General features: G+C 39.0%; 1 protein-coding gene across 1 annotated transcript in view; it reads right to left on the reverse strand.

The window, feature by feature from the left end:
• Positions 1 to 17,895, reverse strand: part of DARS1 (aspartyl-tRNA synthetase 1) — an 82,403-nt gene that overhangs the window by 30,448 nt on the left and 34,060 nt on the right. The window contains exon 5 of the mRNA XM_023193747.1: positions 7,676 to 7,778. Coding sequence (XP_023049515.1) covers positions 7,676 to 7,778 — 103 coding nt within the window. The remainder of the gene's footprint in view (positions 1 to 7,675; positions 7,779 to 17,895) is intronic.

Raw genomic sequence — 17,895 nt, forward strand, 5'->3', positions numbered from 1 at the left:
AACTAGTGGGAATTCATCATCCTCTTTACTATACCATGAGTACTCTGACCCCAGAGTCTTCACATAGTGCTTGGCACAAAGTACCTATCAACAGTAACTGCTGGCTGAATAAATAAGTAAGTGATAAAGCAAAGTCACTACTTATATAAGATTCTACTTAGTATGTAATACTTCGTTCTTTGTGAAATACTTTATAATTATTTTTATTATGGCAAAATTTGTAAGCTCTTTAGGCTTACAATTTATTAATATTTATTGTACACATCTAGATAATATTAAAACTACATTTGCTTCTAGTAGAAAAATAGAAGTACATATACACACACACACCTTTTTTTTTTTTTTTTTTTTTAGACAGGGTCTTGCTCTGTCACCCAGGCTAGAGTGCAGTGGTGTGATCATAGCTCACTGTAACCTCCAACTCCTGGACTCAGGTGATCCTCCCACCCTGACCTCCCAAAGCACTGGGATTACAGGTATAAGCCACCATATCTGGCCAAATTTTCTTTATTCAAGTACTGAAAATGATGTGTTACTTGGAAGATGTGGAAGTTATCTTTCTTGGTCAGCATAAATGGGTTTATTCATTTATCTTTATTCTTACTCTTTAGTCAGTTTGTCTTTACTAGGTTACAAACTTCCTGGTGGGGTTGGTTCAAGATGAGACTTACACAAAGACAACAAAATCATTTGTCAAATTAGGTCAGTAAAAACTCCAAGGTTTTCTAAGTCTTGAAGAGTTCCATGACAATCAATTCCCGTTAAATACAATGTTACTCTTAAATTAATAAGTACATATGGGCCTATCTCTGAATCTGTCTGCCTGTTGGTCTGACCGACTCTTACATATGCTCATGCATGTGCACACGGATCAGGGCGAGAAGAGGCCATGCTGTCTTAAAGACTACTCCTTAAGAGAAATTTAGTGATGCATATTGTAGATACAATCTAGACCTAAATCTGAGCACTGTAGGTTCAAACTGGCAGGGTTATTTCAATAGTGTGAATTCACTTATGATTTTTTGTTGTTGTTGTTGAGATGGGGTCTCACTCAGTCAGGCAGTTTGGAGTGCAGTGGTACGATCTTGGCTCACTGCAACCTCTGTCTCCTGGGTTCAAGCAATTCTCTTGCCTCAGCCTCCTGAGTAGCTGGATTGCATGCACCTGCCTCCATGCCTGGCTAATTTTTGTATTTTTAGTAGAAACAAGGTTTCACCATGTTGATCAGGCTGGTCTTGAACTCCTGACCTCAAGGACACTTATCATATTTTAAGTCAATGATAATGAGATCTTTCAGTTTTTAATCCTGAGAAAAAAAACAGATTAGGGATAAGTCTTGTAAAAAAAAACAAAAAAACAAAAAACAAAAAACCAGAAGCTACTGTTGGAATATAAGACCAATAAGGTATTATTTATTTTGACTTCTCTATGCTGTAAAAATATCAGAAAAATAATTATGAGATACAAGATTAAGAATTAGTTACTTAATCATCCTTTAAAAGTACATCATTAGTTGATGCAGTTTCTTCCTAGCATTGACGGTCTTTACAATTTGGCATGTTTTTGCAGTGGCTGGTACTGGTTGTTCCTTTCCATGTTTAGTGCTTCCTTCAGGAGCTCTTGTAAGGCAGGCCTGGTGGTGACAAAATCTCTCAGCGTTTGCTTGTCTGTAAAGGATTTTATTTCACCTTCACTTATGAAGCTTAGTTTGGCTGGATATGATATTCTGGGTTGAAAATTCTTTTCTTTAAGAATATTGAATATTGGCCCCCACTCTCTTCTGCTTGTAGAGTTTCTGCCGAGAGATCCGCTGTTAGTCTGATGGGCTTCCCTTTATGGGTAACCCGACCTTTCTCTCTGGCTGCCCTTAAGATTTTTTCCTTCATTTCAACTTTGGTGAATCTGACAATTACGTGTCTTGGAGTTGCTCTTCTTGAGGAGTATCTTTGTAGTGTTCTCTGTATTTCCTGAATTTGAATGTTGGTCTGCCTGGCTAGGTTGGGGAAATTCTCCTGGATAATATCCTAGAGTGTTTTCCAAATTGGTTCCATTCTCCCCGTCACTTTCAGGTACACCAATCAGACGTAGATTTGGTCTTATCACATAGTCCCATATTTCTTGGAGGCTTTCTTCGTTTCTTTTTACTCTTTTTTCTCTAAACTTCTTTTCTTGCTTCATATCATTCATTTGATCTTCAATCACTGACACCATTTTTCCACTTGATTGAATAGGCTACTGAAGCTTGTGCATGTGTCAAGTAGTTCTCATGCCATGGTTTTCAGCTCCATCAGGTCATTTAAGGTCTTCTCTATGCTGTTTAGTTAGTCATACATCTAATCTTTTTTCAAGGTTTTTGGCTTCTCTGCGATGGGTTTGAACATCCTCCTTTAGCTTGGAGAAGTTTGTTATTACTGATCATCTGAAGCCTTCTTCTCTCAACTCGTCAAAGTCATTCTCTGTCCAGCTTTGTTCTGTTGCTGGCGAGGAGCTGCATTCCTTTGGAGGAGAAGAGGCGCTCTGATTTTTAGAATTTCAGCTTTTCTGCATCAACTAACAAGCAAAATAACCAGCTAACATCATGACAGGATCAAATTCATACATACCAATATTAACCTTAAATGTAAATGGGCTAATTGCTCCAATTCAAAGACACAGACTGGCAAACTGGATAAAGAGTCAAGACTCATCAGTGTGCTATATTCAGGAGACCCATTTCACGTGCAGTGATGTGCACAAGCTCAAAATAAAGGGATGGAGAAAGATCTACCAAGCAAATGGAAAACAAAAAAAAAGTAGGGGTTGCAATCCTAGTATCTGATAAAACAGACTTTATTTTATTTTATTTATTGATTGATTGATTGTGAGCCAGAGTCTAGCTCTGTTGCCCAGGCTGGAGTGCAGTGGCACAACCTCGGCTCACTGTAAGCTCTGTCTCCGGGGTTCACGCCATTCTCCTGCCTCAGCCTCCCAAGTAGCTGGGACTACACGTGCCCGCCACCACGCCTGGCTAATTTTTTGTATTTTCTTTTTAGTAGAGACAGGGTTTCACTGTGTTTGCCAGGATGGTCTCGATCTCCTGACCTCGTGATCCGCCCGCCTCGGCCTCCCAAAGTGCTGGGATTACAGGCGTGAGCCACTGCGCCAGGCCCGATAAAACAGACTTTAAACCAACAAAGATCAAAAGAGACAAAGAAGGCTATTACATAATGGTAAAGGGATCAATTCAACAAGAAGAGCTAACTATCTTAAATATATATGCACCCAATACAGGAGCACCCAGATTCATAAAGCAAGTCCTTAGAGACTTACAAAGAGACTTAGACTCCCATACAATAATAATGGGAGACTTTAACACCCCACTATTGACATTAGACAGATCGAGACAGAAAGTTAACAAGGATATCCAGGAATTGAACTCAGCTCTGCGCCAAGTGGACCTAACAGACATCTACAGAACTCTCCACCCCAAATCAACAGAATATACATTCTTCTCAGCACCACATCACACTTATCCCAAAACTGACCACATAGTTGGAAGTAAAGCATTCCTCAGCAAACGTAAAAGAACAGAAAGTATAACAAACTATCTCTCAGACCACAGTGCAATCAAACTAGAACTCAGGATTAAGAAATTCACTCAAAACCGCACAACTACATGGAAATTGAACAACCTGCTCCTGAATGACTACTGGGTACACAATGAAATGAAGGCAGAAATAAAGATGTTCTTTGAAACCAATGAGAACAAAGACACAACATGCCAGAATTTCTGGGACACATTTAAAGCAGTATGTAGAAGGAAATTTATTGCACTAAATGCCCACAAGAGAAAGCAGGAAAGATCTAAAATTGACACCCTAACATCACAATTAGAAGAACTAGAGAAGCAAGAGCAAACACATTCAAAAGCTAGCAGAAGGCAAGAAATAACTAAGATCAGAACAGAACTGAAGGAGATTGAGATACAAAAAAACTTAAAAAAAAAAAAAAATCAGTGAATCCAGGAGAGGGTTTTTTGAAAAGATAAACAAAATTGATAGACCACTAGCAAGACTAACAAATAAGAGAGAAGAATCAAATAGACACAATAAAAAATGATTAAGGGGATATCACCACTGATCCCACAGAAATACAAACTACCATCAGAGAATACTATAAACACATCTATGCAAATAAACTAGAAAATCTAGAAGAAATGGATAAATTCCTGGAACATGCACATTCCCAAGACTAAACCAGGAAGAAGTTAAATCCCGGAATAGACCAATAACAGGCTCTGAAATTGAGGCAATAATTAATAGCCTACCAACCAAAAAAAGTTCAGGATCAGACGGATTCACAACTGAATTCTACCAGAGGTACAAAGAGGACCTGTTACCATTCCTTCTGAAACTATTTCAGTCAACAGAAAAAGAAGGAATTCTCCCTAACTCATTTTGAGGCCAACATCACCCTGATACCAAAGCCTGGCAGAGACACAACCAAAAAAAAGAGAATTTTAGACCAATATCCCTGATGAACATCGATGCAAAAATCCTCAGTAAAATACTGGCAAACCGATTCCAGCAGCACATCAAAAAGCTTATCCACCACAATCAAGTTGACTTCATCCCTGGAATGCAAGGCTGGTTCAACATACACAAATCAATAAACGTAATCCATCACATAAACAGAACCAAAGACAAAAACCACAAGATTATCTCAACAGATGCAGAAAAGGTCTTTGACAAAATACAGCAGTCCTTCATGCTAAAAACTCTCAATAAACCAGGTACAGATGGGACGTATCTCAAAATAATAAGAGCTATTTATGACAAACTCACAGCCAATATCATACTGAATGGGCAAAAACTGGAAGCATTCCCTTTGAAAACTGGCACAAGACAGGGATGCCCTGTCTCACCATTCCTATTCAACATACTGTTGGAAGTTCTGGCCAGGGCAATCAGGCAGGAGAAAGAAATAAAGTGTATTCAATCAGGAAAAGAGGAAGTCAAATTGTCCCTGTTTGCAGATGACATGATTGTATATTTAGAAAACCCCATTGTCTCAGCCCAAAATCTCCTTACGCTGATAAGCAACTACAGCAAAGTCTCAGGATACAAAATCAATGTGCAAAAATCACAAGCATTCCTATACACCAATAATAGACAAACAGAGAGCCAAATCATGAGTGAACTCCCATTCACAACTGCTTCAAAGAGAATAAAATACCCAGGAATCTAACTTACAAGGGATGTGAAGGACGTCTTCAAAGAGAACTGCAAACCACTGCTCAATGAAATAAAAGAGGACACAAACAAATGGAAGAACATTCCATGCTCATGGATAGGAAGAATCAAGATCGTGAAAATGGCCATACTGTCCAAGGTTATTTATAGATTCAATGCCATCCCCATCAAGCTACCAATGACTTTCTTCACAGAATTGGAAAAAAACTACTTTAAAGTCTATATGGAACCAAAACAGAGCCCACATTGCCAAGACAATCCTAAGATAAAAGAATAAAGCTGGAGGCATCATGCTACCTGACTTCAAACTATACTACAAGGCTACAGTAACCAAAACAGCATGGTACTGGTACCAAAACAGATGTATAGACCAATGGAACAGAACAGAGCCCTCAGAAATAATACCACACATCTACAACCATCTGATCTTTGACAAACCTGACAAAAACGAGAAATGGGGAAAGGATTCTCTATTTGATAAATGGTGCTGGGAAAACTGGCTAGACATATGTAGAAAGCTGAAACTGGATTCCTTCCTTACACCTTATCCAAAAATTAATTCAAGATGGATTAAAGACTTAAGTGTTAGACCTAAAACCATAAAAACCCTGGAAGAAAACCTAGGCAATACCATTCAGGACATAGGCATGGGTAAGGACTTCATGACTAAAACACCAAAAGCAATGGCAACAAAAACCAAAATTCACAAATGGGATCTAATTAAACTAAAGACCTTCTGCACAGTGAAAGAAACTACCATCAGAGTGAACAGGCAACCTATAGAATGGGAGAAAATTTTTATAATCTACCCATCTGACAAAGGGCTAATATCCAGAATGTACAAAGAACTTAAACAAATTTACAAGAAAAAATCAAACCACCCCATCAAAAAGTGGGTGAAGGATATGAACAGACACTTCTCAAAAGAAAAACATTTATGCAGACAACATACATACGAAAAAATGCTCATCATCACTGGCCATCAGAGAAGTGCAAATCAAAACCACAATGAGATACCATCTCACACTAGTTAGAATGGCGATCATTAAAAAGTCAGGAAACAACAAGTGCTGGAGAGGATGTGGAGAAGAAATATGAACACTTTTATACTGTTGGTGAGAATGTAAACTAGTTCAACCATTGTGGAAGACAGTGTGGTGATTCCTCAAGGATCTAGAACTAGAAATACCATTTGATCCAGCCATCCCATTACTGGGTATATGCACAAAGGATTATAAATCATGCTGCTATAAACACACATGCACACGTATGTTTATTGTAGCACTATTCACAATAGCAAAGACTTGGCTTGGAACCAACCCAAATGTCTACCAATGATAGACTGGATTAATAAAATGTGGCACATATACACCATGGAATACTATGCAGCCATAAAAAAGGATGAGTTCATGTCCTTTGTAGGGACACGTATGAAGCTGGAAACCATCATTCTCAGCAAACTATTGCAAGGACAGAAAACCAACACCGCATGTTCTCACTCGTAGGTGGGAACTGAACAATGAGAACACTTGGACACAGGGTGGGAAACATCTCACACCAGGGCCTGTCATGGGCTCAGGGGAGGCGGGGAGGGATAGCAGTAGGAGAAATACCTAATGTAAATGATGAGTTAATGGCTGCAGCACACCAACATGGCACATGTATACATGTGTAACAAACCTGCACGTTGTGCACATGTATCCTAGAACTTAAATTAAAAAAAGAAAAAAGAAAAAATGGAAACTGAATAAATAAATAAAAGTACATCATCAGAAAACTTACAGCAAGATAGGTTCACTGTTATTCACTTATATTGGTGAGTAGTTTTTCAGATGTGTTTTATATTTTTCCCTATGTGGCTGTGGTGGACTGTTTGCAAAAATGGCTGCAATACTTCCTCTTGCTCCTGCATGTATATTCCCTTGCAATCATATTGCTTTTCCTCCCATTAAGGGATAGAATCTATTTCTCTATCCCTTAAATCTAAGTTTTGCTGTGTGACTTTGACCAGTGGAATATTTAGCAGATGTGACACAAGTAGAAGCTTGAAAAGTGTCTATTCTTAGGGTTTCGCTCTCTTGCCTTTGGGAACCCTCCCGGTACCTGAATATCAACATATCTGGGCTAGCCTGCTGGATGAGGGGAGGTCACAGAAAGAGATGCACCAGACTTATCAGTCAGCCCAGCCAATGTCACAAGGAGCAGATGAGGTATCTCAGTTGGGTGCGTCACAGAATTGTAAGCAAATAAATGTCTGTTGTTTTAAGTCACTAAGTACTGGGGTGATGTGTTATATAATAAAAGCTAATTGATTCAGTAACTAATTTACAAACCTCAGTATTTTACATTAATTTTAATTAGTAAGAACATATAAATTGGACATGAAAAACCATTAGGACCCAAATCTATTTCTATATGTGATTTTATATTTTGAAAAAAGTTACCTTCTGAACATGTAACTCAACATCTTGCTGTGTACAGCTTCCAATTTTCTGATTCACTTTTCTCACAACACCTTCTACATCCACAATGCTCTCTTTGTTGATGCTGTCAAGAGAAAAAATTCCCAACTTTAATCATCTCATCAGAGGTGTCAGAACTCATTTGGTGTTTCAGCAGTAAAGCTGAATATGTTAAACTCTTCTTTAATATAGTAAGCCACTTGAGACAAAGCCAGTCTATTTAACCTACTTAGAATAAGCCATTATGTAGCATACCTTGTGAGATTCCTTGAAGAGATGATTTTTTAGATGCCATAATTTAGTTACCACTTATAAAATACTCTGGACATAAAAGGTAATAAAACCAGTACTGAATTGGGAAAAGTAGTAAAAAGTCTTTTAATTATTTATTAAAGAACATTTCCCTCCCTATTTTTGAGATTCACTAAGATCAGCATTTCCTATAATGAGAAATACTGGCTTCAATAAATGCAATTACTGGTATGTGACGGAATTAAATAACAGAAGAAGGTCAACTGAAAAGATTTTAAGGTAGTAAGAGGACATTAGGGTACTGTTTTGCAATTAAATTCTCACTATCTTTAGTTTCTGAGTATGCTCTGTCATCGGATTTATGACTATTGGATTGTGTACTCCCATTTAAAAGGATGCCTACATGAAGTTTAATATATGATGAGCGTAAAATAAACGCATCTCCTTGGCAGCTCATTTTTATAACAACTTGAATTCTGAACACCAGACACTCAAATTTTAAAATACAAAATTTATAAAGTAGCTTATTAAGCACAATGATTATTTTTTAATCACTAGTATATAACTGAGGAAGAAAATGTATAATCCAAAATGGTGATTCCCATACAAAATTTACCAGTTTTACTTTTGTGTATATTGTTGCACTGACAAAGTTTATCACAATATAGTTGATGAAAAGGATAAAATTTAATTTTTTTTTTTTTTTTCTTTTTGTTGAGACGGATTCTTGCTCTGTCTCCCAGGCTGGAGTGCAGTGGCTGGATCTCAGCTCACTGCAACCTCTGCCTCCTGGGTTCACGGCATTCTCCTGCCTCAGCCTCCCGAGTAGCTGGGACCACAGGCGCCAGCCACCTCGCCCGGCTAATTTTTTGTATTTTTAGTAGAGACGGGGTTTCACCATGTTAGCCAGGATGGTCTCGATCTCCTGACCTTGTGATCCGCCCGTCTCGGCCTCCCAAAGTGCTGGGATTACAGGCTTGAGCCACCGCGCCCGGCCTAAAATTTAATTTTCATGGAAAAATTCTATTCATTCTGATGAGGATTTGGGTCTTTAGTAGTTGTGGTGCAATTAGACATTCCAGAAACCGGACAGTACTTACTTTACACAAGAGAACACCAGAATCCATTTCAATGAAAAAGGATCAAAATGAGGGTAATAGGTAAAGAGTAGTTAAGAAAGAAAATTGTTTATTTCACTTGGTTACACTGCCTAGAAATCTGTATGTCTGTTACCAACTAACTTAAAAAAAAAAAAAAATCAACAGATGCATATCTCTTGCACTCTCGTTAAGTCTCCTGCACTGGGGCTATCACCTAATACCTAGCTAAAATCTTGACTACTGAAGAAACTCAGAATTTATTATGGCAAAAGAAGTAGTTGATGAACTAAGGTAAGGCTCTTCTAAGGCTTGAAGGGATCAAGAGGTTCCAGTGGACTGTTATAAGGGCTTTCTAACACTTGCAATCTAGTGTCACTGAATGAATCTATCTTCAATGTGACTGCCACCTACCAGTAAATGTGATAACTGAGTGTATATTCAGGCGTGGTGAGAATTCTATTGCTTATCTCACATGTCTTTACAAGGAAGGTTTTCTCCTTTGTACCAATCAGTGTACTACTTCATCAAGCAACTTGACCTGTCCCAAGTAGAGGTACACTCTGCTACCTTTCTTCTATATCCCTAACCCCTTGGTCCCCTCATCTCACCTCCTTTGACTCCTATTAGAAGGCACTGCTGGCCCTCTGGACCTTCCATTATCAGACAATCTTCTTCAAGCCAACTCAAGTCAAACACATCTACTTTTTTTTTTTTTTTTGAGACAGTCTCATCTCTGTCACCCAGGCTGGAATGCAGTGGCTCTATCTCAGCTCACTGCAACCTCCGCCTCCCGGATTCAAGTGATTCTCCTCTCTTAGCCTCCTGAGTAGCTGGGATTACAGGCATGTGCCACCATGCCTGGCTAATTTTTATATTTTTAGCAGAGACAGGGTTTCACCATGTTGGCCAGGGTGGTCTCGAACTCCTGACCTCAGGTGATCCACCCGTCTCGGCCTCCCAAAGTGCTGGGATTACAGGTGTGAGCCATCGCGCCTGGCCCAAACACATCTACTTTTAAGGATTGCGCATCATGCTAGTATCCTTCTAGAAAGAAGGTGGAATGTAGTCAAAGATACTCTGCCCAGGGTTGGCTGTAGGTCCAATTAAAGCAAACAAAAATTTCCTCTTCTTTCTCATTCGAAAGTACCAGATGACTCTTTTAACTCAGGACCTGAAACCTGGAACTATATCTACTTTTAGTACTTTAATTCAGTAATACTGAGTGCTAAAATATTAGATCACCTAGTCTAGAAAACAACTACCATTTAGAACATTGTTTCCAGTCCTAAACAACTTACAGAATAACTTCTGAAACCATAAACTATTTCATAAGCTAGGGCCAAAGTTACTATAAATTTCTGCAATTACAAATTGCTCTACCGAATCAATGGGAAAGAAGGCAGGATTAATCAGACACAGAGAACAGTTAATTTTTTTAACCCTTCCAATCTCTGCATTTCTATATGCAGCTGTTAAAAATCATAACCTATTTAGACATTAGTAAAACCATTCCATGATTTCAGACAATTTAGCTCTATTATCTCTACACAGCTACCTCTGTATCTACATCTATTTCTATCTCTTACTGTAGACACGAGTGAATTCAGAAGAAAAAGCATTAAGATCAAAAAGGTTCCATTTGTGAAAAAGGGTCAGACTATCGGACGGTTTTATGTATATATACAAAATTGAGTCAAAACAAGAGAGACAGGAATACTTGAGTACATTACTGCCAGTAGAAGAATACAATTTTACTGATTGTAGAAAGTCTAATTATATGATTTTAACTGACATTGTATATGAAGATGGCATAATATCTACAGGAGAGGAAAGGAGGGGAGGGGCAGAAAGAGGGGAGGAGAGAGAAGAGTGAGGGTACCACTGCTAGCTTCTTTTCATTATTGGAATCCCAAAATCTTTCTTCAGAAACCTCACATGCTATAGGTGATATGTGACCTTCTGAGGAGCAATGCAAGTGATGGGTCCAGTGTTTATGTATAAATTAACTATTGGAAAAACTCAAATTCATTCTCACTCTTTTAGATAAAAGAAAAAAGCAGGGAAGAAAGGGTAGGCGGAAAGAAAGAAGTTAGTTTAATTATTTTCTTTCCCTCAATGGGTAATCTTGAGCAAATCACACTTTGGAGAGCACTGGGGTAGAGAACAAGAATCATAACCCCTGAGAAACAGTTACTGCAGATGACCTAAAAATCAATGATGAAGGTATAATTTCTGTACAGGAGACAGGTGAAAAAATACTTAACAGCACACAGCTCCAGTCAAAGAGGTCACCTTCTTGCAAATAAATGATGGAGACATAAATCTAGAGAAAAAGCAGTTTATCTCTTGCTGCTGGGTCCCAGTGTCAGGTCTTGACTCTACAAGTCCTCTTGTGAGTACAGAGAAGAATCACTGGGATCAACTCACTGCAAACTCATCTCCTAGGTTCAAGTGACCCTCCCAGCTCAGCCTTCTGAGTAGCTGGGATTACAGGCAGGCGCACCACACCCAGCTAATTTCTGTATTTTATGTAGAGACAGGGTTTCATCATGTTGCCCAGGCTGGTCTCGAACTCCTGGGCTCAAGTGATTCATCTGCCTCGGCTTCCCAAAGTGGTGGGATTATAGGTGTGAGCCACCATGCCTGGCAAACACATTTTTATTTTATAGCTCAAATGAAAGTGATTTTAGGCCAAGCATAGTGATTTTTAGGCCAGCACTTTTGGAAGGTCGAGGTAGGTGCTTCACCTGAGGTCAGGAGTTTAAGACCAGCCTGGCCAACATGGTGAAATCCCGTCTCTACTAAAAACACAAAAAATTAGCCGGGCATGGGGGAGCGGCCCTGTAGCCCCAGCTACTCGGGAGCCTGAGGCAGGAGAACTGCTTGAACCCAGGAGGCAGAGGTTGCAGTGAGCAGAGATTGTGCCACTGCACTCCAGCCTGGGTGACAGAGCAAGACTCCATCTCAGAAAAAAAAAAAAAGAAAGAAAGAAAGGAAAAAGAGAAAAGAGATTTCACAACTAAATCCCTAAAGTATTATTTCTATTATCTCTTTAGCAATTCCCTTTTATGTTCCAGGTTCTGTGTGAAGTGCTTTACGTATACACTATCTCATTTGAGCTTCACAAAGGCTTACACACTAGGTATTATCAACATTTTACAGATGAGAAAACTGAGACTCTAAAAGGTTAAGTAATCAGACTACCATCACATAGCTAATATCATTTAATGATTATTGCCCTAGACAGTAACTCTGTTACAGACTGACAAATTAGAACTAAATTTAAATATCTCAGAATGCATCACTGGCTCATTCTGAAATAATACATTTTCATTCTTAGAAGCTCATGAGCTGCTAGATTGCTTTATAGTTTCTGTGGGAAAAAAAACTGAAAATAATGGGCCCTTTAGTAATAGTTTTGTTTTATACAAAGTTATATTTAGCCCAGGAGAATTAATCCCACAAATGATCTGAAAATTTCTGACAGCAGATTTTAGACCTGTTTTTTTTCTTAGCACATCTTTAGCATTATCCAAATTTTCAATACAGATGTTGCAGTGGACAGGACTGAAAATAGAAGCTGTTTTTCCTCTAACAGATAAATACCCTGTTCCAACAAAGAGGTGTAAAATGTAGGTGCAACTGTTCAAGGAGTTGCAGTACACAACAGTATAATGGCCTTGCCTCCCCTTATCCACACGGATGCTGAAGGGGTATCCACATGCCCACCTCTCTTTGGGCCTCAACTATAGACAATATACACTCCTACCACAGCACCTGTACCCTGCCTCTGCAAGCAGTTGTTTATCTCCCTTTCCCTCTCCCAAAATTAAGCTTCTCCTAAGATATACATGACACACATAAATCTTTGCATACTCAAGCCCAGCAGAGTACCTGGACCACAGCACGTGCTAAATACAAGTTTGTAAAAATCAATGAGACTTCTTCTGAGTATTATTTTGGTATTTTCCAGATCTAACAGTTAATGTAGGCTGGGTGCAGTGGTTCATGCCTGTAATCCCAGCACTTTGGGAGGCCAGGGTGGGTGGATCACTTGAGGTCAGGAGTTTGAGAGTAGCCTGGCCAACAAGGTGAAACCCTGTCTCCACTAAAAGTACACAAAAAAAATTTAGCTGGGCGTGGTAGCGTGTGCCTGTAGTCCCAGCTACTCGGGAGGCTGAGGCAGAGAATCGTGTGAATCCGGGAGGCAGAGGCTGCGGTGAGTCAAGACTGCGCCACTACATTCCAGCCTGGGCAACAGAGCGAGACTCCGTCTCAAAACAAACAAATCGTTAATGTATCAAACTGAAATTTTAACCTACCAACTAGTAAAACACCTATTTTAGGTGAAATATCTAGAAAGGAAAGAAAATAAAAAAACTTGTATGTAGCTAGGTGACTCATTAGAGAATGAGAAACATACTTGTGACTCATCAGCTACCAATAAATCACTTAACCACAATGACTAATATGAAGAAAAATAAAATAAAATATATATGTACACACATAATGGTACTAAAAAAGGCTCATTTTCATAATCAAAATACCTCTATGTTTGGGGAGAGTGGGAAGTATTATATAAGCACAAACAGTGACATATAAATTATAACTTTAAAACTACTTTTCACATTAATTGTAGTTCTTTATAGCAGGCACTGTAACATTAAACTCTAAAAACTTGCGTTCACACTCACTGTCCTCTGTAAGAGTCAATACAAAAAGGCCTCCACGACTTCCTTTAAAAAAAACTGGCTTTACAACACTTAACCAAAACCAACAAAAACTACTCTGTTAATTACTTTAAAATGGCACACATACAAAAAAAAATTTTTTTTTAAAAGAAAAAAGGGATAATATATCAACTCCAGGATCAACTATTAAACATTAGATAAGATGGGGATCCAGAAACACAGGCCTGGATAGATAGGTACTGCATCTTTCTGCTTCTACACAAATTTCATTTAAAAACCTCAAACCATTTCAGATATATAATTAAGAACCTGTTCCTAAAACCTCTAGGGAATTAGATATGCCAACCTTCCTATGCAACTCATTCAGTCGCTTCATTTTTATATGCATTCAGCCATGAGAAAATTGATCTTTCCAACAAATTGATTAAAATAATGTGTGAAGAGTCCTGTGGCACTTAAATCCAATTAGTGAGTCAACTTTTTAGATTACTCTATTGATGAATTGGATATTCCTAAGACAGACAATTTGAGGCAAAATAGTTGGCTCTGTATTAAATTCCAATGTTTCTTTTAAGGAAAATACTCCAACGCTACAAACTGCTAGCAGTATCGTCTAGCCAGTAAGGCAAAAGACAAGCACTTCAGATTTAATATCTAAAGTAAATGCTAAGATTGTTATCTACTTAAGATATTAAAAGTGACCTCATATTTTGCCTTTTAAATGATTAAGAAACCCCAGCTGGAACTATCTGATTTGATATTTTTAATAGCAGAGTCCTTGCTTTTTTCCACCTGGTATATGGCCAGAGGGAATAGCGTTAAATATAGGGCTTCATGGAATTAACATATAAATACCATTATTTCTCCCACTTTGTTGTGTATGAGTTCACATGCTTTAAATGTCCCGTTTCTTTGGGCAGTAACATTCAAAATGGAAACGAAACATCCTGAAAATAAACAAATAGTCCTTAGGCACTCCTCTAGCCCTAAAGATAACTCCAAGCATTTTATATACAACAACTGATCTAAGACAGAATGAAAATTAAATGGAGATTAAAAATGACCTTTTCCTCACAGACATATTTCTATCCATACTATTTTCCAAACCAGATTCTGGTAGAATGGTTAGCTGGTCCACTAACTGAGCTGCTAGCTTCCCAAACAGAATGTGTTATTAACTAACTATTCTTTCGAATTATCTCATGCTTCATTGATCCTCAAGTTTCTAAGTAAAGATTTTTGTTTTATTTAAGCAACAGAATCCAATAGAATTGGTTTAGATGTTGGTGATATGCTGTTTTTAATAATAATAGAAGGGTGGCAGAATACTAAGCAATGGAACTCACAGTACTTTCCAAATTTTGCCTTTCCAATTATATTTAGAGACTGAGATAAAGAGGAATGAGATCCTGAAGAGGTCAGTGAAACAACGAAAATAATAGGCACAGCCCATAAACCTCTATTTTCATTATGAAGTAGAATATACACAAGTGGGCCCAGCTGAGGAATAGGAATCAGTTGTCATGCCATGAACACACAGGATACTCCAGCCTGGTGTTAGATGATGGAATCAGGAGTCTTTGGGACAGGGTAGTTTGTAGGGTGTTTGTGGGGCAAGAGAAACAAAGGGGAGGAAAATAGTGGATAAAGGTGCAGAGATAGTTTCAGGAATGGAGCATGGGGCCACATGAGGTAAGGAGGAGGCTGAAAAGACTGGGAGAGAATGTGGAGATGGATAAAAAGACTAGAAGTCTTGATGAGGTCCAACAGAAAATGAGGTGGCCTGGGGGAGGCAGATTGGTGGAAATTATAATCAGAGGATTATGGGGTAAAACAACCTATTGGGCTTTTTATAAACTCAAAAGCCTGGAACTTCTCTTCAGTAAACTCAATATAGTTAAGCTTAGGAGACACCACTGGCTGCCTACTCAATGGACTTCCTTTCTTCTTTGCTAAAGGAGCTAGCTTCACTCCTCTTCGGTGTCCACTCTTTATTCGGCCAAGTGCTATATGGGAAGAGGAGTTCATCCCAGCTCCAAAGAGTGGGTCATGTGTACTCTCAGTCCATGCTGGCAATTTATTCCAGATTAATGGTGTCATTTCCACTTAGTTTCTCAAACCAGTCATTTTCTAATTCATTATTTTCCTTACCCCCACACATTAAGTAGTAAGCAAACAGATAAGATTCATGTTTTATCCACTCACTAGCAAACCCTGTTGTCACTTTCAAGAGTACAGTGTTACTATAAAGCTTGTTTTGAAAATGTGAATTTGTTTCAACACCACTGACACATTAGGGAACAATTTGAGTATGAGAATTTTGCTTTTGCCTATGCCAGATTTCATCAGTGAGAACACGTGGTCAATACAGACAACAATACTTGGGTGCACTCGGCCATGCAGGAATATACAAAATGCACACACCTTAAACATCTACCTGTAATTCATGTTATGAGCCATGCCCATCCACACCTGGTGTTACAACTTTCCCTTTGATTTCAGACACTGTTCCTTCCATCACTTCACAATAACGTACAAACTGCCTTTCTTTTGACACCCACTTCCATAAGCAAACTGCACATTTTTTTCAAGGTAAAATGCTGTATTTATTGTAGTATTTATGTATTTCTTAACCATTCAATGAATATAAAACTGTTACCTTTAAGAAGTTAGGTTACTGGCCAGGCGTGGTGGCTCACGCCTCTAGACCCAGCACTTTGGGAGGCTGAGGCAGGTGGACCACCCGACGTCAGGAGTTCAAGACCAGGCTGGCCAACATGGTGAAACCCTGTCTCTACTGAAAATACAAAAAGTAGCTGGGCATGGTGGTGGGCGCCTGTAATTTACTCAGCTACTCAGGAGGCTGAGGCAAGAGAATCGTTGAACCCGGGAGGCGGAGGTTGCAGTGAGCTGAGATCGCGCCACAGCACTCCAGCCTGGGCAACAAGTGAGACTCGTCTCAAAAAAAAAACAAATACAAAAACAAAAACAAAAAACCCTTAGGTTCTTGTCTTTTCAAAAAGTGTGCCATTAATGAAGTTTTTTTTTTTTTTTTTTTGAGACGGAGTCTCGCTCTGTGGCCCAGGCTGGAGTGCAGTGGGCGGATCTCAGCTCACTACAAGCTCCGCCTCCCGGGTTTACGCCATTCTCCTGCCTCAGCCTCCCGAGTAGCTGGGACTACAGGTGCCGCCACCTCGCCCGGCTAGTTTTTTTTTTTTTGTATTTTTTAGTAGAGACGGGGTTTCACCGCGTTCGCCAGGATGGTCTCGATCTCCTGATCTCGTGATCCGCCCGTCTCGGCCTCCCAAAGTGCTGGGATTACAGGCTTGAGCCACCGCGCCCGGCCAATGAAGTTTTTTTTTAAATTGACACACAATTGTACATATTTATGAGGTACAGTGTGATGTCTCCATAGAGATATACATTGTGTAAAAATCAAATCAGGGCATTTGGCATATCTGTCACCTCAAACATTTATCACTTCTTAGTGGTGAGAACTTTCCAAAACCTCTCTTCTAGCTGTTTTGAAATATTCAACATTGTTAACCATAGTTACCCTACTGTGCACGAGAACACCAGAACTTACTCTTCTTCCTATCTATCTGTAATTTTGAACAGACTGACCAACTCTCCCTTGTCTCCCTCCCCTGTACCAACTATTCTCTCTACATCTATGTGATCAACATCTTTAGCACATGAGATCATGTAGTATTTCTCTTTCCATGTCCAGCTTATTCCACTTAACATAATGCTCTGCAGGTTCATCTATGTTGCCACAAACGACAAGATTTCATTTTTTATGGCTGAATAGTATTCCAGTGTGTATATATCCCACACTTCATTCATCTGTTGAAGGAAACTTAGGTTGAATCTTTATCTTGGCTAGGGTGAATGGTGCTGCAATAAATATTGGAGTGCAAATATGTATCTCTCTTTGACATAATCATTTCACTTCCTTTGGATAATTACTCCATAATGGGATTACTGGATCATATGGTAGTTCTATTTTTAATTTCTGAGGAGCCGCCACACCATTTTCCATAGAGGCTATAGTAATTTACATTACCACCAATAGTGTATGAGGGGTTCCCTTTCTCCACATCAAGTTTTTGAGTGCTATGCCATTAACCCCATTTTCTCCATAAACACCGTGGTTTTT

Source organism: Piliocolobus tephrosceles, chromosome 11 (assembly GCF_002776525.5).
Source record: "Piliocolobus tephrosceles isolate RC106 chromosome 11, ASM277652v3, whole genome shotgun sequence".
Classification (NCBI taxonomy): Eukaryota; Metazoa; Chordata; class Mammalia; order Primates; family Cercopithecidae; genus Piliocolobus; species Piliocolobus tephrosceles.